Genomic DNA, 21907 nt, shown 5'->3' with positions numbered 1-21907 from the left:
TAGACATCCTCTGCTCTCTGTTTATGCGGCTGAATTGATGCAGTTATTCATCATCACACCTGGTCTCCTGCACCAAGCTAATAGTCATTATTTGCTCTCCCTTACTACTATGCCTGCTTTCTCCTTTAATAATTAACAGATATTACATCTAAGTGCTGCTTAGAGAACTGGTTTAAGTAATACAATTCCTAGCACCTAGGGTATTTTCCATACTGCAAGCTTTCAAAGAAATTCCGGCTAACTGAACTCTTTTTCCCCAAGCACCTTATTTTTCCTTGCTGACACGGCTGCTTAACTAGCAAGGCTCTTGCCATGGCCTTCCTAAGCTCCCATGCTCAACACAGAGTGCAGTATTTCAAACCTAACACATCTTACCCCACCTAAGTGGAGAGCCTCCTTCAGGGCAAAACTGCATCCCTGCAATTCAGGCACATGCCTATCAGCCTTGAAACAACAAAACCAACCCTAGCAACCAACAAACTCACCCCTACCTCTCCCCTACTAACCTGTACTTTAACAGGACATCACAACTAAGAAAACTCAGGAGCACCCTCAAAATTCTCATCTCATCAATACTCAGCACTAGACTTCACACCTCCAAAGTAAAGCAACAGTTCAAAGACATAACAAATGACTACCAAAGTAAGTGTAGCTGCTTTGTTTTGGGTATCACAAGAAATCAAGTTACCTAGACAGCAGAATACGTTCACCTGCACATCATCGCTACCTGTTTCTTTTCCATTTTGAGCTATTTTATGGGATTTGAGTCATACATATTGGATCTATCCTGTCTTGCCCACAGTTCCCCCCCTCCCAAATACTTAACATACAGGCAGCTAGAGCCGTCCAAGTTTTTTTCCTCCTATGCTGATATGTGAAATGCTTTCTCTCCACAACCTCTAGCCCTTTACACAAAATGACTTCTGCATCAGCCTCACTGCATAATCTAAATCCATCGACAAGCAACCCACCTCCCTGCCACCCCACAGGAGGTAAAGTTTAACCCAGGCTTCAACAGCCCCTCAGTTACGTCTTTACTATGACCCCCATGAAGAGAAAAAAATAAAAGCTTGATGATCTTTTGCAGATAGACCTCTGTGCCATGCACAAGACAGTGACAAAACAAATTTTATAGGTTTTTTTAGCTCATTCGAGAGACAAAAGAGGTAGGACCAGCAAGCCAGCCAACACCGAAGACAGGATTTGCAATTTAACAGTTGCTCAAAGCATATGCCTACATCCGCTTTTTAGTTCAGATCAGGTGTGTGCTCTTGAGGCAGAACTCCAAGATCTCCGCCTACTGTGCTTTGATTTGCATTACGAAGCGCTCCTGGAACACACAAAGTGCATTCCCTCCAGAGAAAGCTATACCCAACAGTGTGCTCCTAACTCTAACCCGTGGTCAGTCCAGGAGGACAGAGCAGAAGCAGATCCCCGTAAAACCTCCACGACGCATACGGCATGGAAGTCATGTCCTCAGCCCCCAGGCTGTACCACTTACTAATGTAGGGGCAGCCTAAGCATCCTACTGTCATAGTTTGTTATATGCACATGCATTTTCCAAACTGTCTTTCCTTTATTTATATATACACATGTCCATAGAGAGGACAATTTTATCTACAGTTTATACATAGGTGTCAGATCCAAAAAATTATGAGTATACATGAGTTATACATGAGTATGTACAACATCTATCAACACCTTCATCACATGGTGTTTTTCATATTCCCTAAGAACAGGCTACATAAATCTATTTTGACTTCATATTTCACAGAAATACCATGTGACAGAATAGTAATTTATAATTTAAGCAAGTTACTTGTCATACACTTAACTAGTTCAAGGAAGTCATATATACTGTGTAGTTTTGTCTCTATCACAAATGTGCACCTGATTTAGACCAGTGGAAATCACTGGTTTGAAAGGGGGAGAGATTACAGTAGAGATCAATGACGTGTTTGTTTGTGTTATAAAGTTACGAACACTGTAATCCTTTGCTCACTTCACATGTAGTTCACATTGTTATGTAAAGTGATTGTATTTTTAGTTTACAAGCTGCTGTACAGTGCATGTATTTATATATATGCACAACTTATGTATATCTAATGTGTGTATAAATATATTTATACACTTGTTTAGATGTGAAAAACTTTATGGCTGTTTTTCTAATTAAAAAAACCTTTCTGCATATCCAGCTTCAGATTTCTAAGGGATTTTTTTGGTTTTGTTTTCTTCCTTCAGCTAGGGAAAATATATAGCTTCAATTAACATCAAATGGATCTGAGGGTGCAGAGACATAATACTTGTTCCAAACTAAGTACCTAAAAATGGAAACAGATGACATAAGTATAGATCTGAAGATACTGACTTTTGGTTAAAATATTTGTGAAGATATTAATAGTTCAAAGATTCTATTTATCTTACCAAAACTTTAATGCAGGCAGCCTTTTAACAGACTGCATTAAGGGAAATGCTCCATTTTCTAATGATGATTCACTACTGATTACTTCCGATACGTAGGTGTCCTTTGCAGAGCATCACTCCGCTGTATCTAACCTTAATACACTGGAATAACCTTTTAGTCATTTCATTTGTATGACGGGAATCGGCAATTCCATTTTTGATCCCCAAGGCTTTTCCAGAGCAATTGCTACGCTGCCCACTCATGTTACTTTCTCACTTCTATCTGCTGTCATTATAGAGCATTTGGAGAAAACGCACTGCACTTGCATTACAAAATGCTTGCTTATACTTTTTTTTAGTTACGGAAAGTATTTTTAAAATGCTTGGTCACCCTTAAGAAAAAGCAAGAATCACCACTTATCCTGCACTAATAATTATCTTAACGTGGACTTTTGCCCACAAGGCAAGATTTCACTCCTGCTGTTCTACAGACGTAGAATAGCCACAGTATTGTAACTAGTGAAAATTATAATGACAATATATAAATACTCCAAACACCATTCTCATTCACTCTGTGTTGCCTCCAGGTGTTGAGCTTCACCCTACTAGACCCAGAAGAGACTTGTAACACTGAGACAAACATCTAATTTCTGCTCCAGCTTGTGACTGAAGAGGGAGAAAGGAAGAAAAAAAAATGAAGTAATTTTGAGATAATGTTCAGTTAAATAATTACATTCTAGGAAGGTAAGACATGACACATGTAACAACACTGCATTACCTTGAGTCCAAGAATCCAAACTACTTAACTCATTTGACTTCATAAAAATAGCTACATTACATAAGAATGTACTCAGAATAAGGAATTCCTCCCACAAAATTAAAGGCTTTCTTTCAGTCACTCAGCAGGTTTTATGCCTATATTTTGACACTTGAACCACAAAATTTAAGACCACTAGATATCAACTATTTGTGTTGTAGGAAAATTCATTTCCATCCCATTGAAGGGCATCAAATATCTACATTAAGAACAGTGGGTTCATTAGTTAAATCATTAATACTAATAATTATTATCAGACTATATATTATTAATTAAGGATATTCTAAGAAATCTCCATTCCAAATTTCTTCCTGGTATTTAACCTGATTATGCTTTTGTTTAAGCTAATGTAATTGTTAATTTAGCTGGTGTAAATACAAAAATAAGAATCAGAACCAAGCAGCTGAGATTTATTCTACTAATGAGAATGTTTATATACAAGCCATTTTGTGCAAAGCAGAACTAAGGAATCCAATGCACTTTGCCCTATAAGCTCTCCTCCACCCTTCACACACTCTGTGAGAGAAGATATGCCGTGGCTCACACCAGACTACATTTGTGCCAGGAGTTACCAGCTTCCCACACGGCCTTAGCACCAGCTTTCTGCCACTGTTTGCCTTGGAGATGCCATTTTCATATCTTTCCATCTCTAGCTCTTTGTTTTCAGGAAAAATCTTTATTTTTGAGACTTAAACCAAGTTCAACCACACTTGAAAGAGGGGTAAACCATCTAAAATATTACTGGGTACAAAGTCACTTTCAAACAGACAAGCAGAGCAACTGCATAAATCAAATGGAACCAAGAGAAAATACATTACTTTCATCAATTTCTCACTAAATTGCAATGGACCAGTATGTCTATTTAATTAACATATACTTAACGTTCAAGAAGAGTTGAATACAATCTCTTCTAAAAACTCATCAGAACAGAAGGGTAACAGATGAAATCCTGACAGGAGCACAGATACATAGGGCCATCACTAGGTAAGAAGCCTGAATCATACAGAGAAGCAGAGAGAGACACACTCACACTTCTGATTATTTTTAAAAAAACCCAAAACAACGCAAACAGCTGCACTTATGCAACTGTAAGTGTAAATCACACTTCTAAGTGTATAGCATGTTGCAGGCCACAGCAGATGCGTAAAAAACCACCATCTTACGCCAGGTGCCTACAAGTGAGAGCAGCTCTTGCTGACCAGGCGCTCAGGACAGATAGGAACAGAGGCCTTGCAGATATTAGCAGATAAGCAAAATACATGCTTGTCCAAACTATGATGTGGCCACAGCTTTCACAATGCATTCCTGCTGGCTGCCCATGCTATTCATAATCCTCTTCATGATCCCTAAAGACTTGCAGAGTAACTGGATACCTTGTCCTATTGTCATCTAGTGTGCATTCTGAGTGGGGGGAACTGGGATAAAGATGAGAACACGAATGCCGCAATGCCACAAACTCTGATCAGCTCTCAGGGTGTCCATTGACTAAAAGCAAGCAGTTGTTTTGGGTACTTTGATGCATCTATGGGCATTAAAAGTGAGCAACAACAACAGCCAAGCAAACTTCTGTTACAGAAGTGACAGATGACCTACCAACAAAAGGACATCTTCAGTGACACAGCAGCCTGTAATAACCAACCTGTTCAGGACCCCTTCATTTCATACATCCATCTAAAGCCTATTCTTAGTGCTGAAAAACCCACTCGCCTGGTGACGAACACCAGTTAGTAAGCACCAATCCATCTACCTCTCTGCTGTCTCCATTTGCTCCCTGTATTACAGTTTATGTCACCTAAAACATCTCAGTTTCAGATGGCACAGTTCAGCAGCCAAACATATGCCATTATGTTTCACTCTGGCTCTTTCATTTTGCCAAAATGAGTTGCTAAAGAGTTGATATTACTCCTATTCTAGTTATGCCTTTTTCAGACTATCAAATGAAAAGCTGAAACTTTCCAGGAGGCCAATCTGCAACAGGTTTACTTCACTTCAAGGAATGTCTGCCATAGTTATCCGTCATTTTTAGTCATTTAGCAGGAGCTAAAGACTCCATCAAGTCTCCAAACTCAATCTGCCAACTTGGGTTAAAAAAAAAACAACAAAAACACCACAAACAACAAAACACCCCCGCCCCCCCCCCCCAAAAACACCAAAACAAAAACCACCACAAAAAACCCACAGAACACCAACAAATGAACAACATAACCAATTTGGGCAAAATCCTACTAAAAGTCAGTTAACTCCTCCTGGACATTCATTTGGACACAAACTCTCCCTACTCCTTCTCTAGTACAGCCCATAGCAGCAGTAAACAGTGTAGAGAACAATGGTAGATAAAACTCAGTAGCAGCATTTGACATACTGCAGGCGAGCATGGGAAGGTGTCAGACAACCCACAGAGTAAACCCAAAATTAAATGCAAGATCTAACTGCAGGCTCTTGATAAACTTCTAGTAAAAAGCTACTCAGTAGCTTTAATTGCTCAAACTTTGAAAACTGAACAGAGCAACTGAGTAAAGTGGTATTCAGAAGAGGAGTCTTCTCAGTAGTTGTTACTGCACTTCAAAGTCTATAAACAGGTAAGTTCTTTATACTTGGAACCAAGGGCAATACCAGATTATTGAAGGCACTAATGGGTCAGGAGTTAAACATCAGCTGTTCTGCAATAACTACAAGCACTTGCCTATCCTTTGACAATCTGCAGAAACTACAATGTAATTTTCTCTTACTTAATTGCAAGAGGAACTTCCAGATGATGAACTACTTGTGGGAGTAACTCAGACAAGTTACCACTGAGCAACTTGCAGTCAGAAATGAACACCCCTACACTTTTGTCATGTGTCAAACCCCTACATGTCTCTCACAGATTTTAGAAGTTAACTGGTTTTAGGAGAGCATATGAGCACCAAGTGGCAGTACCTCACTATTTCTTAACAAGTATTTTTACTCACAGCCACGGGCCCCTTTTCTGAGACTTTCTACCCACCCCCAGGCTTTCTTTCTTTGTGTTCTTACAACCTGGAAAACACATTTTTGTTCAGTAATTAAACATTCGAACACAGGCTCCCTCCTTCGTTATTTTGGGAGACGTATCCGTTCACCAATGGAAGGAAACAGCTTTCGACATGCCCAACAGTTTACTTGGTGAGGTCCTGATTTGGTAGGGAAACATTACAACATCACTAAAATCCATACAAGTGGGTAAATTAGTTTAAATCAAATTACTACTTCCTTAGTAGGAACAGATCCCAATCTCTCAATCTGAAAAGAAAAAACCTAGTACATTAAGAAGAGGTTAACTTTTATAAAGGTGCTCTGAGAAAACATATTTAAAAAGTAAACTAGAAGACCGAAGAGGAAAACAAACTACAAACCAATAAGAATGAAAACAGCTTATTTTTCCAAAGGTGGCTGTGGGTATCTGTGTTTAAAAGTAAGTCCCTCCCCTTCCACTCCAGCCATGTGCAGCAGCCTCCAACCTGAGCGGCCGGCTCATCTGGCCATACAGCTTTGCAATAGGATGTAACAAAATAGTTTAGAAAGTAATTCCAGAAATATACTGAATTACCCAGAAACCACTTTGTTTACTCTGGTCAGTAAAACACTGTTATCTCTCTTACAATAGGCCATACTGTTTATACAAACAAAGTTAGCTTTCATGCATCAACCATCTATTTATTTAGCAAGATCAGCTATCACTGTAAATCAATTTCTTTGCAAATGAGAAACACAGCTGCTGTAAAACCTACTTAAAACTCTTTTGTGCATCCAATATTTGGACATGCAGCAGAACAGATGACAAGAATACAAAAAAAAGTCATCAGCACCACATCTAGTGACACACTAAAACAGTGTGCCCATCTTAGCTTTTACAAGCATTTTTAAGGAAGAGGTATCGTTTAGTGTTTACTTAATTTTGTATTTTAAATACAAAATTGTAAGTTAAAGAGTATGACAAGAAAATCTTACAATTGCTATTCAAACTGGTTACTATCAGGAGGATATGGAAGACAGGCAACTAAAAGGTAACTCAAAGAATCTGTACTACAGGTTGGCTATTACATGAGTAACCTTCAAGGAAAAAACACAGTGAAAATGAATGTTGTTTATCAGCTCTGTAAAAAGCATTAAAAGAACAGAACTAATCCCTGATCAAGCTTGAAGTTTTATATAATTTTTGTCCTAGAACAGTCATACAGAGAGGCCTTACAAAGGTGAATTCACCCAACACAGCTTGTGCCTCTTTCATGACCCTTTCTGATGAATCAGGAGGAGGTCACTGCCATGCTTTCAGAGAGTACAACACCCTGCAAAACATCAACTTGGAAGACCCCAACTGAATAGACAGTATCACCAATAGCACCTGCAATACAACTCAGTTACAAAATCTAATGGAGATTTAGACTGGAATTAAATGGCTTCAAAACAGACTTATTTCACTATACAAGTATCTGGCTGCAGAAGAACTTCTCTTCCTAAGTCTGAGTACCATGGATGAGTTCTGTTGGCAGCTCTTAAAGTAAGAGTTAGGGATGGGGAAGTGCAAGCACACACAGAGCATTAAGCCCTGCTCATTATAGATTCTTCTCACTCAAGTTACTTTATCCATTAATCTTTTCATCTGGTATTTTAAATTTGAAACTCAGCAAGTCAGATTCATTGCAAGCAGTCAATCTCTGCAGCACTCCAGGGCACGCTGGGAAGGATCACAGCTTCAAGCTTGGACATAAGGAGAAAGAGGTGCATGTAAGGGAAGCTACAGGCTTGGTTGCACATGATGCATTTAGTACTGTCTGCTGCCAAATGCAAAAGTGTAGCAAGCTCTGCTTTCTGCCTGTCCCAGGTGAGGGTATGCATGCCCAAGGATGCAGTACATGATAGCTTCTGAACGATTTAAAAGCAAGCAAGAAGTATCAGATCAGGCTGAGACTAGAGCAATGACATCTGGTTCTAAACAACTATCTGAATATGCACGCACCAAAAAAAAAAGCTGTTAGTGGTTTTTTGGTTTTGGTTTTTTTTAATGTTCATATTCGATAGTCTCTGAACAGTAAAGAACTACAGTGCATGTTCACAGAAGGTGTCTCATTAAATCACAGAAAAGCTTTCTGAAGCCCCAAGTCAAAAAGCTTAAATGTTTAGGATGAGACCGAAAAAAATCCTGATGGCCTTCAAGTTTATTTGAAAGACGGATTACAGAATATTATGTAAGGCACAAATCTCAGAACTATTCCCCATTGTATTTACAAATATTATCAAATTTTACAAGATCATGAATTTTCATGAAAAGTGACATTTTCAAAAAGCTTCTCTTGCTTTAATCCTCCTCCTTTCTTTTGATAGGATTAAATGCTGAAATGGCAGGCTGTTAAATAAGCACACTGAAATGCCAACTGTGAGGCATTTAACTTCATGTATTTACAAATTAACGTTTCACAGTTGCTTTAAATTTTGACATTATAGTTTAGTATCTTCAGGCAACTCATTTCAGAAGGTGCTGGATTTGATTTACATTATTTCTCATTTTACATTCATATGTTACGGTACTGGAATACCTTTAAGTTTTCCTTAATCCCTGATAAAGGAAATTTAGTTTTATGAAAGGCTGAGAAATATTGCTTTGTTTTTATGAACAGGTACCAACCAGCCTGCCTACAGCAATTTCAAAGTTACCATTAAATCTACCTATAAAAGGCCATATCCATCAAGATAACCACACCAAAAGAAGCGGAGATCATGACCTATATATGTGTATGTATAGACATGCACCGAGTGCGATATTGAAAGACAGTGTCACTGGTCTTCCCCTTCAGTTACTTCAGTGCTGACCACAATGTTCAGAATGAACTGGAGAAAACATCAAGCAGAATTCCTAAAAAAGTTGTGAGATGCTTATCTTAATTCTTTCTATTATTAGGTTACCTCAGAGGATATTTGTGTGGTCCTGAGACAACTACTGCAAAAGTAAATCCTATGGGCTACTAGATGTGGTGTTTTAGATGGAAATTTTTACTTTGCAGAATATGAAATGCAGTTTCTGTATTGCTAAAGTTAGTATTTACAGAAGAGGTTTCCAAAAAAATAAAAAAACCCCACCACCAATAAAAAAGCCCCAACACTTACTACCTTTAGGAATACGAAACTGTGGCTATTCCTACAGTACCACCTCAGGCAATGTATTAGTTGAAACCAGAATTTAAAGGTATTTCCTCATATTTTTCTTTGATTATTTAACTTGATTATTTCAAGATAGATAGTGATTCTCTTGTGCTCCTGAATTTCTATAAAAAAGAAAGACTTAAGATAAAACTTGGAATGGATACATTTTGTTTTGCAGTTGAGCACCTCTACCCCATTACTTTACATTCATACAACCAATAAAAAGCACAAGCCATTTAGAGTTTGTACATGCTTCCTGGGTATAAAAGTATCAGAAGATACCAATCTATTTGCAATGGTTTCTACAATTTGTAGAAAACTAATTTATCTGTCAGAAAAATCAGTACCTAAGGAAAGGCAACATGACTACCAAGACCTGCACAGCAGTTCATAAGAAACAAGATTCTCATTTCAATACAACTATACTCTTGATTCATTCTTCTCTACAGTGCTGGAACCAGAGGAAAGTGCCAGCGCTTGCCACACTCAGGACAGCCAAGCATCCATACAGCAGTCAAGGCATTGCATAGTCTATGTAAAGGGTACTTACAGCTGCAAAGCTACCTCAGGTCTCTGTTACTAATACTTCAGGATCCTTTCTATGTCCATTCTTCTGCCACTTTTAAGGAAGGCAGACTATATTTTCCTTTTCGTCACAGAGCAACTTCAGTTGCTGCCAAAAAATTATGTTATTCTTTCACAACACTATACATGAAGTGCTGGCACAGGTAAAGTCAGAAGCAAGATTCTCACCAAGTGTAACAAAGCCAGGGTCCATGCTAAACAGATGTGCTCCAAGGAAAAATAGAACAATTTTTGTTTGTAGAAATCAATCTGGTATTGCTAACTGGCAGTTCAGTGGACATAACCATTCACATTTATGACACAGCCTCCATTTAATATCTACATATATCTAATTATTTAGACATATCTTATTATTTAGCCATAGAACACCTGTCTAGTAATCCAGTGCTGCTAATGCTAATTACTACATCCTACCCATACATAATTTTTACATAGCAATGCAGCGATTAATGTTAATTCCAGCAGCATGTACTACTAATTAAGAAATTTAAGAATGTTTACACGGTCACATGGGAATGTGCCAAATCACCTCTCTGAAGTCTTATTGGTGTTTCAGACTGATTTGATAAACAGAAGCCTGAGACACCTTTGTATTATAACAGACACTTCAATAATGCTCTAGATATGTTCAGTAACACAGCATTTTTTCAAAACCAATTTTGACACCTACTAATATTCCATAAATAATGGGATCAGATTAAAGTCTTGCCAAAATTCATTATGAAGTATTAAACCTGTCTAATCTTATCACTACTTCTAACATAATAAAAAGAATGAAAACACCAGGAAGTATAGAAAGTTATGAGAATTTTCCTCAGGAGCGTTGTAGAACATAGGCATGACAATACATCCTCTGATTCAGACTATGTGAGATTCTTATAAATTGGATGCTTTTAAAACACAACATATCTTTCTACTTTTCACTTCAACTTAGTCTATCATTTCTCCTCCATGGTTTCTGAAGTTGTTATTCATTCTAACAACTTCATCTCAAATAATTATTGCACATGTGAGCATTAAAAGAAGGATTTAATATTAGAAAGATATTAAGTATTGTAATCAGCTGCCTTGTGGTTAACATTGCATTAGAGCTAAAAATCACAATTAAAGATACAAGTAAACTTTCTGTTTGGAAAGTATCACAATGCTTTTTCTTTATAACTTCCTATTTAACTATTCACACAGTTACAATTTCTGAGAAAAATAACTAAGTTCCAGTGTTAAGTGTGTTGTTAACACTTCTTATTTTGTTGAGGATCTTTGGCAATACTTGTGCCGCCCAGTGAGATGTCCTAACGTTTTGTAACTCAACTTGCATATTTAACCTGATTTCCTAAGGAAGAGAGACTTCCATGATTTCACTACATCTGTTGAATATAAGTTGAGAAGCAAAAAGTAGTTCTGCAAGTTGCTAATTGTCAGTTTCCATATTCTACCATATCAAGATTTTCAAAAGCAGGATCTTAAAATTAGGCCGCCTATCTAGTGGCCTAAAGTTTAAGGTGATAGAGCACAGTAAATTCTTCACACTGACAGCAGAGCTAGAGATGCAGCAACTCAGATCAAGGAGTGTCTGCTCTTTGGCAGGCAGTGTTTGAATGATGCTTAATGAAGGACTGCAACACAGATGCATAGAAAACCCTTCTGTACGTTGCAGGCCAGATTTCCAAAAGCTTAAGAAATTCTAAAAACCTGCCATTTCATTTTAGATGCTGAAACAGAAGATGAGTTCTTGAGAGTCTCACCCTGAGTACTTTTCTGTAGTTTTAAAAAAGAGCCGTTCCACCCTCCATCAGTTTAGTCCTACTGCCATCTGCTGTCACAAACACACTGGTGCCACGCTGCCTGCATAGTGTTTTTTCTTTCCTCTTCTGTTGTTAGAGCGTAAAAGAATACATTCCAATACTGCTACTCGAAATTATCTAAAAATAAGCACAAATTAATTTGTCCAGAGAAGCGTAATGGTAAATCAGTGTACTGCCACCTTCATCATTAGAGCATCAACCTGCAGATCCGTGCAAGGTTTCATACACAGCTTATCCCAACAAAAGGGTCATTCACATGAGTAAGTATTAGCAGGATTGGGTCCAGATCCCAAAATTGTCCGGGTTTTTTGGTTTGGTGGTTGTGGGTTTTTTTGAACACCGGCAGTATTGCTTGTTCCTTGAAAATTTTGAAATATTTGTTGTTAGGAAAGGGTTAAGACTACGAACTGGCCAGACTATTAAGGCTGAATTGCTCCTACCTTATCGTTATGTGATCATGCAAAGAGGCTTAAACCTTTAGATTAAAACAAACTAGAAAAAGTTAAGCAAAATTAAAAACTGCTGCATAAAACAGATTAAACAAAAAGGTCTGAAAATAAATTACTCAAATCACCTCCTGCCTAGTGCTTCACTGAAGTCTAGCAACCTCTAGAGTTAAGCGAAATCAGTAATTCCTCTCAGGACCACTGGAATGCTTTATGCTGTCACCTCTGGTGGTGCTGTGCTTCAGCAGCTTAAACCAGCTGAAGCTGCTGCCATCCCACCCTTCTTTCTCCTTTCCACCGGCACTGGAGCTGTGATGCAGCAAGCCAACTCAGGGAGTTGACATGGCTAACTCGCAACCACATAAACACCACTGACTGCGTTAGGAGCAGGTTGAGAGGGGGCCAAGACAGAGACAACTCTGCAGAACATAGTCCTGAGCTGCCATCGGTTTCTATGATGTCTAGCTGCTGAACCATGCTCTGGGAAAGTTCTTCTCTGAAGTGTCTTGGTCTGCACTGCAGCTGCAGGCTCCCCACTTGTCATTTCCCTGCCACACACAGAAAGCTAACTGCCACCCAGTGTTACAGGTTCCTAAGACAGCATAGCTGAATCTCTACCCTCCCTTCAAGTTTTTCATTTGACTAAGAATACAGCAGCTAATACAACAAAAAGGCTTTCTGTCTGTTGCTCAGCCATACACTCTTTTTGGCGAAACATAATATACAGTAAGCTAAAAACAAGTATCATAACATTTGTCACAAGGAGTTTTAAAAACAATGCAAAGCGGAATTTAATTGCAGAAACTGAATGAGATGCCGAAATTCTGGATTCTTGCTGCTCCAGTGGAAAAACAATGCTGGTCTTCAAACACAACTCCAGTCAGATATAACAAAGGCACAGGGCTTAAGCTAGTTGCACTCAGACAGCAGAGGGTAAAATACAGGACATTGATTTTTGTTCCAGTGATTTCTTTGCATGAAACCAATTGTTAATATAAAGTCTTTTTAAAGCTTCTGGGTTTTGGTTTGGTGTTTTGGGTTTTTTTTCCAATAAGCACATTACTTATTGCTCAGCATAAGCCCAATTCAATTTGATGACGACCACAATATCACTCTAATATGAAACTGAAAGGGTCTTGCATACATTGCACCTCTTGTTTGAAGAAAAAAAAAGGTAACTGTCATCCTCACACACACAAAAAAAAGAAAGGCAATTTGTAGGCTGTATGCTGCTAAACTCATGCTACCAAGTATGATAATTAGGAAAAGATTAACTTACAATACCACCACTACTACTACTTTCTATATTTGCCAACACTTGTAAAAGTGTTTTTCTTTAGCAGACAGGGTAGGATTCATATGCTCTAGAAAAAGTTAGAGATCTATGGCAATTGCCTACATTTTCACAAAATGCAGGGGAAAAGGAGGAAGTCAGTCACTGGCCAGTGAAAGACAGGTGAATCTTACGCACCATTTTCTAAACCTTGCCCCACCAGCCCATAACAGGACTATAAAAATGCATAATTTACACTTTGTTTTAATGCAGATGGACAATTGACACTATTCAAGCCAGGTACATTTTCAAGCACAGTTGGGATAACTGAACATGATGTTATCTATACATGTCAATTTGACAGTGAAATACTTTGGATTAAAAAGTAAATAACTGGTCTGTTATGTTTTGGGGTTTTTTTCCTGCTATATCACCCATTTGATTGTCCAAAGATATGCTCTTAATACATCGTCTAGAAAGAGTGTAAGACATACTGCAATAGTGCAAAGATTATACCCTTTTTTACCGTTTTAATAGAACTTCTTGATTTTTCTTCCCAAACGTTACTGCTCAGCTCCATTGTGCAATGAACATTTGTTTCTCTTTCATAGGATCCAAACATAAGTAACCTGAAATAGAAAAGCCTATAGTAAGAATTGTAATACTACTACTACATATATCCCAAATATCATATTAAATTCACCATTCTTCATTTATACACTCTATTATTATTATCAATGTGTACACACAGAGAAGTCTACACAGAAAAGATTCCACAGGCACAGCCTTACACCAAAGGAAAGACACTGCCACCCTCTAGTGGAAGAACTCCATAAATATCAAATAGAAGTTAAAATTTTTAGCTAGGGGTTTTTTGTTTGGGTTTTTTTTTCCCCCCCCTATTGTGTTTCCCTTTTTCTTTTTTTAAATGAAGTGTTCAATCAGCAGACTAGTATTTTTCCATAAAAGAATAACTTTGAGTTTTTTTAAAAAGCAACAATAGCCACAAGAGTCTTCTATTCTAGTCCTAAACTTCACAACATACTGCAGCTCTTCTTGTTTCAAGAGTGTTACTGTAGATTAAAGTCACAGTTTACTACTGCTTATGGTTCTATTTCACTAAACTGGGATCCTCTCATGTCTGTAATTTTTTTAAACATTCATAACAAATGAAAGAGTGGTTCTTCATGCATGATACCCCATTCCAGAAGGCTATAAAGCTTTTCAGGTAAATATCAGTACTATAAAAGAAAAAAACCAAACCAAACCAATAACTTTTAGGCTATAGAACAGCAATAAAATTGTACACAGCTTATCTCACAGTAGCTGGAAGCAGATCAATATTTTGGAATAAAAACTTCAAACAAATCTTACTCTTTCAAAAGAGCTATTAGATTTTAATTCCCCCCCAAACTTTCTATATAAATTTGACAAGGACAGTTTCTAAGCTTTCATCCAAAGTATCTTATTTGTGATTGGGATGTGCGACACAACTTTTTAGACAATATAGACAAAAGCTGTCAGAAAAACACATCAATTTTCTCTGTTTATCTTGATGTTGTTAAATAATGTTTCTAGGTTAAACATTTATGATCAAAAAATGCCTAGCTTTCCAGATGTGGAGATATGTAGTAAACATACTTTGAAAATTAAGTAAAGCTATTGAGAACAGCTTTCACCAAAACTTAGAATTGGTAAAATTAAGCCAGTCCCAAGGGAAAACACCTCTCTGGCTATGACAGCTCTCTAGCTTGCACTGCAGCAAGGAGAGGTAAATAAATATTTCTTTTCTATGTCTATGAAGAATTTGTTTAACCGGTTTTTAGCTGAGTACATGAATGCATGCGGATGACAACAGGGGAAGATCACATTTGGGTTGGTACCCAGCACACCTGCTTTACAATGTGTCAATTGTTTTTGGTTCAGAGTTAGTGGCTGTATCCTGTAACCTCATCTTCAGATGGGAAGTTTGCATGCTCTAGCAAAACACCGCAAACAGCGGCTGTCAACCTCATTTCCAGCTTGACCTTCAGCACTCATTTGTTTAGACACTATTGATTTGATTACTGTAAGCAGAAATCCAGCCTCAGAATCAACTGATTAGGTACTTTGTCTGGACAAGACTAAGTTTGTTCAAGGTTACTTGAACTGACAAACTCATGTCGTCTTTGCTTATTTTTAAGCCATCCCCAGCAACCCACTGTGGCTTTTCTGTTCTGCTTTTAGCAGTTGCTTTTGAGTAACACAGGTTTTCCTCAGTGTCTCACTGATATCAGACAGTTCATTAAAGCTTTTCCACAGCTGATCATTGGTTGCATACATTTCATCTTCTGGTCACCTAGATACAGTCTCAGGAATTTTTCCAGGGGTACTTATTGTCCCTCTAAAATATCAGCACAGTAACTATTTAGCTGTCTTGTACTGGTGGCAACTAAGATAGAAGAACAAAGACAGGAGGTAGCCCAAAACAGGAATAAAACATAATTTTCAGCCAGAATCGTAACATAAAAGTCACAAGGAAAACAATGAGCCATGAGATTTCACCTTACATTAGGTTACCAACATCCAACTTGAAGAAACATATCACAAGACAGCAAAACTACACATTTAAATGTTAAAGAGCTCTTCATTCTGGAGTTTGGAAATCCATTTCCAATTTCAGAAAGACAATTAACTTTTTAACTTAAATTTTAACTGCTACTACACTAAGGAAATTTTTGTTTGAATAATACCTCCATTAGCAGGCAAACAGATGTACTGTATTCTATAACACAGCTGCAGATAAAGACCAACATTAAGATTGTGTCACAACTCACCCAAAACAACTGGATATTGAGGAGGTATCTATATCCTACAGATTGAAAGTTTGTAAATCAGTATGAAAGGATGTATGAAAGATGTATGAAAGACATCCTGAAACAAAGTTTACAACCCCAGCTATAATTAAATCAATAAAGAATGTGATTAAGTTACCACCTGAGTAATTAAAATATGCATACAGAAAGTGAATTTCTATTCCTTCCCCAGTTGTAAATTGGATGGTTCCCTGCAGCAAACGAGCAGGAGGTAGAAGAAAGTGATTCAACAGAGTAGCTATGGATACGAAAACAGTTGTTTGTAGCTGTCCTGCTTTCCAGTCTGAGAGCTACGAGGACTCCAAGACACGAAGTGTTTGTCCTCTGATACAGAACAACAGAAGCGCATGGAGGCTGTGGTCACCTCAACTCTTAGCTGAGCCAAGCCAAGAACTTCAGCAAGTCTTTATAGTCTTCCGGAAAGGAGGATGAGTAACAAGGCTGTCAAGTTTCCTGCTTTTTGTAGGATGACGCTGAAGTACTGATCTGCAAATCTAACAAGAACCTGGTATGGGCAAGCAAAGTACACACCAATCTTTAGTAACCTGTTATTTATTACCACGTACATAAAAGCAAGCCGAATTTATTTCCTTTAGAATCCTTTCCTAATTTTTTTAATTTCAACTGTTCAATTTCAACTATTTGCAAGTATTTTAGAAGCTGAAATAAGCAGAATATTTCCTAAATTTTAAGAATGTCAAAAGCAGATTCAATATTCACATACTTAAAGGTGCCACTGCTGCACACTGAAGTCCACTTGAAGACAAAAGGAAAAGAAACCATAAAACTCCAAATTTGACAAGTCAGTCTCAGGTACACTCTGCAGTATTTTACTAAATAACTATCTTCGGAAAATTTTCTTGTCCACAAAGGTTATCTATGGAAACAAATGCTAATTTAGAAAGCCCACCTGATGACATAGTTTTAGAAGAGTATTCTCACCTAATATAATCAGAGTTTATAGGCTTTAAGACTTTCTTCACAGTGTATCTTTTAAAAAAATTAATATAGCAAAATTTAACAGCATGTTGCTTTGTTTTTCCCCTTTTCCTTAAAAATTTACGGTAATGACAGATAACAGCATTTTTGCAACAATTGAGTTCCGTGAGGGCATTGCACTTGTACAAGAAAACTTACATTTTCAACAGGTCAGACAAAAATCTGCAAAACATATTCCTTATTAATTTTAAAAATGTGCAAAATTTATTTTTTCTTTCAATAGCATGACAGCAAGGAAATTAATATGGTCAAGCCTGCAATTAGAAAAGAAACAAGTGCAAAAAGTGCAGCTGTTTAGTCATGTGAAGAATATAATGAAATTAAACTAGACATTTATAACATACAAAAAGCTTGCTAAATGTTTTATCACTATAGTTTCACCACTGTATTTCAGACTTAAGCAGGAGAAGTAGCAGAACTCTGTTACCAGACTAGATGGAATGCAATGTCAGTGGTCAAGAATCCTGCTCCAAATTCTGTACAGAAGTCAAAGAATAGCTACTGTACTGAGAGAGAATATAAAAACCTTCTGGGGCACTGAGCAAAACTGAAACACACACAGAATTTAAAGTGATCATTCATTTCTGGAACGAGAACGATCGCCAAGAAAAATTTTCCGGTCCCTATGGCAGACATGAGTAAAAAAGCTCTGTATTTCAGCATGCAGTCCTGCACTGCAAATGAACCATTGAGAATGGTCCCAGGCAACCTTCACATCAGCTCACATACACTGGTGATGAAAGAGAGAAATTTTGTCATTGTTACTTTCATATATATTGTATGTTTCTTCTTTTACTACCAAAATCCTCTATGTGTCTTCCAGCTTCTACCTTGTCAATATCTTCAGGTGCAAAGTGAGCAAGAATATTTACTCATAGGGGGACTCTACAGACAGCAGTTGTAGTTCTTTAGTTCAAAAAAGATGCGACACCTGGAAGATCTGAGGAATTACTATGAAACCAGGAGTCAGACATCTAGATTGAGAGGTGTCTGTTGAGACATAATTTTCAAGTGCATGTTGAGAAATTCCAAGCTGCATAAAACAGTTGGATTAAGTCAGACCTGAAGCTTAAAAGACCTGACAAGCCAGCAACTGCATCCTCTCCCAGCCATCTGATAAGCATCTGTGACAGCTGAAAATACTGAGAGGTCAGATGATGATGTCAAACTGAGCAATCTGGCTTCTAAATGTAATGGAAAGAAACACAACACTAGTGATATGTTGGTGATGTTATACAGTGTTTCAGATTCAGGAAAGACATAGTATTTAAAAGATTACTTTCCAAACCAAGAACAACTGCACACAACTCAAGGTAGTTATTTTGAGCCCTCTTATAATAAAAATGAATGCACTACTGGAGTTTCGCTACTGAAATCGGAGACTGCCTATAAAGAGAGATCATGAGTTCCCTTACTCAGTACGGGTAAAGAGGAAATGCTCCTAGCGGCCAAGGAGTGCAGAGTCATTTAGTATTCTTGGATCATTCACAGAAAACATATCACAAAGCTAGGGAGACAGGTAAGCAGCAATTTTATTACAAAAAATAAATCACTGCTGTGGCCCACACAATCCTTAGAAGCAGAAGAATATCTTCTGGGAATCCATGGCACTGATAAACCACATTAGTACAGCAAATACAGTTCAAACAGTTGTACAAGGCTACAGAAAAAAAAGTGCAAAGAGGAGCTCATATGGTAATACAAGCAATGAAAAGAACAGGTTAAAAAAAAAGTCTTGCTGCAAACCAGAGTTTAGTTCATAAAGAGCAGAACGGCACATGACTAGATCAAAGCCTAAGCACTACTTGGATAAGATCTAACATAAACCAAGAACTAAGAGGTCTGACAAAAAAAAACCAAACAAACAAACAAAGAGCCCACACACCTTTTCTCGAGCTTTAAAGAGAATAATTTTCTGTTCAATGAATGAAGTAGATTTTATTTCTTTCCATTGTTTTGTTCAAGACAAAGACAATAAATAATGCCTTATAAAAGTTATTTGGATTAATCTAAGTAAGACTGAGTGAAACAATTATTTCCCTTTGCTTACAACATAATACAATAGGATAATTACAACATTTATACTGTCCTGGAAAGAGAGTCATAATTTGGTGTGCCAAACAAAAAAACCAAACAAACAAATAGCAGGAGGCACAGATTAGCTTGTAACCAGGCAAAATGCAGAAGAAAGGCAAATGTATGCGCCCACACAAAACACAGAAGTGCCTCAGAAACTTACTGCAACTTTCATTTCTTCATTTTTACTTAAAAAAAAAATACATTTCTTGATTAGAGCGCAATCACAACACCAAAGCTGCTACTTTGTGAATCATAACAGGCCTACAGCTATAATTACTACAAACTTAAACATGGGTACTTGCTGAGTCAAGAATGAGGAAAAGACCACAAAACATACCTTGTACATTCAATTAATGTGACTTTTAGTCGACCTTCTGTCAATAGAAAATCCTGTATACAGAGGTCTCTATCTTCATATTCATCAGGTGGCAATACTTGAAATGGAAAGAATGGCTTGAACCTGCAAAATAGAGAAGAGACTTATCTTAATTCAAATGACGTAACACTAACACACAGAAATAAAAAAGGTAACAGCATTAGGATTACAATGAATCTTTAACACTCCTAAAGCGAAATATTACCATTCCTACATATTCATTGGTCAAAAGGAAGAAGTAGAAGCTACTAAAGCTTTTTGAATGCAGAAGACTGGAGAATACATAAACAAAGATTGCTTCACAGGAATAGATTTGAGTTATATTTACTAGTGAAGATATTTTGAGAAAGTAGGAAGCTGATCAAATCACAGAATATATTTATGATTGCAAACATGATTTAACACAATAGTCGTTTTGCAGTAAATATCTTACCAGGTCTTTTAAGTTTTAGGTTCATCTACATAAAACATCACAGCATTGAAAGGCAAAAAGATACTACGACCCTAAAGCATAAATTTTTATGACGTTGCTGTACTTAGAGGACTGACGCATCCTAATAACAGTACACTTTAGTTACACAGATGGATAATTGTCTCATTTTGTGAAAAACATTCAGCTGCTCTTTTCAGCCAGTCTTCTTGAATTAAAATAAAGATAAAAGTATTCTAAATATTTGCCCTTGAGCTGTATTTCCCTCATCACAGCATGTGATTCACAGGAAAAGCAGTCCATGTTCAAGATACTAAGTGTTTTACACACATTATTTCACCACATAATTCTCTCTCTGATTAGAATATGCCGAGTTATAAATACAGATTTCATTTTTAAGTGATAGTGCTTCAGTGTTGGACACAGCCATGATCTGAGGGAAGGAAGGAGGGGGAGAGGCCGCACAGCTGCAGCCCCATCACATTGCAGACACACACATGCAATCCTAACAGCAAGGGCCACAGCCCTGCACACAGAAAGATATCATGGCATCTGCACCAGCATTTATATAAAGTATTTGAAAAAGCACTTGCAGGGTATTCCTTCTTTCTGTTTTTATTTATTGCTCTCATTTCCTAGCACTGCCCCATGCCTTGATTTCAATCCTCTGTCACTGACACAGCCTCCCAGTGACTTTTTCTGTTGAGAAGGCTTACAAATAGCAGGACGTGAGCACTACTGCCTGCAGGATGTATCTGCCATTTCATGAGAAAGTAGTCTTTCATAAGTGCTGTTTGCTCAACCATCAGAGGCATCTGCTTGTCACATTCGGAGATCACAATATGTTCAGGAAACAGTCACATGGATCTGAACTGAAGAGTTTCAGAAATTCAAATAAATAATTAAGCACCCTTTAACTGTCAGCACACTCTTCAGGAGGGAGCTCGACGCTCTGATTCGAGACACTTCGTTTCTGTATAAGCATCAGCCTCATACAGAGCCATAAGAAAGACATTTCTTTTGTTCTCCTTGTGAATAAATACAACTCAACACTCCAGCTATTTTCCTGAAATCCAATTCAGTGTCTAACTTTAATTTGGTTCCAAGTTTCTCCCTCACTAACTCCTTCAGGAAGAAAACAGTTTTGAAATTGGTCAAGTAAAAAAATTCAAGTTTAAATACTTTATTCCATTTTTTAAGTCTGTGTACAAAAAATATGAAGCTATTAAATCACACTGGCCATGGTTTAGGTTTATGAGTATACCATATACAACCAACTCAAAATATGCCTTGCGCGTGTACTATCTGGTCTGATATTTTACTCATAATCTTCCTTTATAGTTCTTGAATTATTAAAGAAACAATAAGCGTCACAGGGGTAGGGAAAATACCACCAAGACGACCCCACTATTTTCACTGTACAAGATTTACTGCCACTTCAGGGCCTGGCCACCTTCCCACACAGAGCCACCCTGAGCCATCACAGCATGCACCACCCCACACGTTTCTCACTTTAAACACAAGCAAGGGTACCCTGTTCCTTTTAGGAATGATTTTTACCCCCTCAAAATACAGATTTAGCTCAGATTTTGTTAGGCAAAATGGAAGAGTTAGGCAAGCACACTGGAAAATAATGCCAAGTTTTGAGTGAATAAATACTTACAGGTTTGGGGTTTTTTC

At 37.5% G+C, this 21907-nt stretch overlaps 1 protein-coding gene across 1 annotated transcript in view; it reads right to left on the bottom strand.

Annotated features, from left to right (window-relative positions):
* Positions 1–21907, bottom strand: part of PDZD8 (PDZ domain containing 8) — a 66612-nt gene that overhangs the window by 26170 nt on the left and 18535 nt on the right. The window contains exons 2-3 of the mRNA XM_050899198.1: positions 19759–19881; positions 14015–14117 (exon numbers count right to left, since the gene is read on the bottom strand). Coding sequence (XP_050755155.1) covers positions 14015–14117; positions 19759–19881 — 226 coding nt within the window. The remainder of the gene's footprint in view (positions 1–14014; positions 14118–19758; positions 19882–21907) is intronic.

The sequence above is a fragment of the Gymnogyps californianus genome, chromosome 6 (assembly GCF_018139145.2).
Source record: "Gymnogyps californianus isolate 813 chromosome 6, ASM1813914v2, whole genome shotgun sequence".
NCBI classification, from domain to species: domain Eukaryota; kingdom Metazoa; phylum Chordata; class Aves; order Accipitriformes; family Cathartidae; genus Gymnogyps; species Gymnogyps californianus.
The sequence above is the reverse complement of the archived record's forward strand: the minus strand, read 5'-3'. Positions and strand labels throughout refer to the sequence as shown.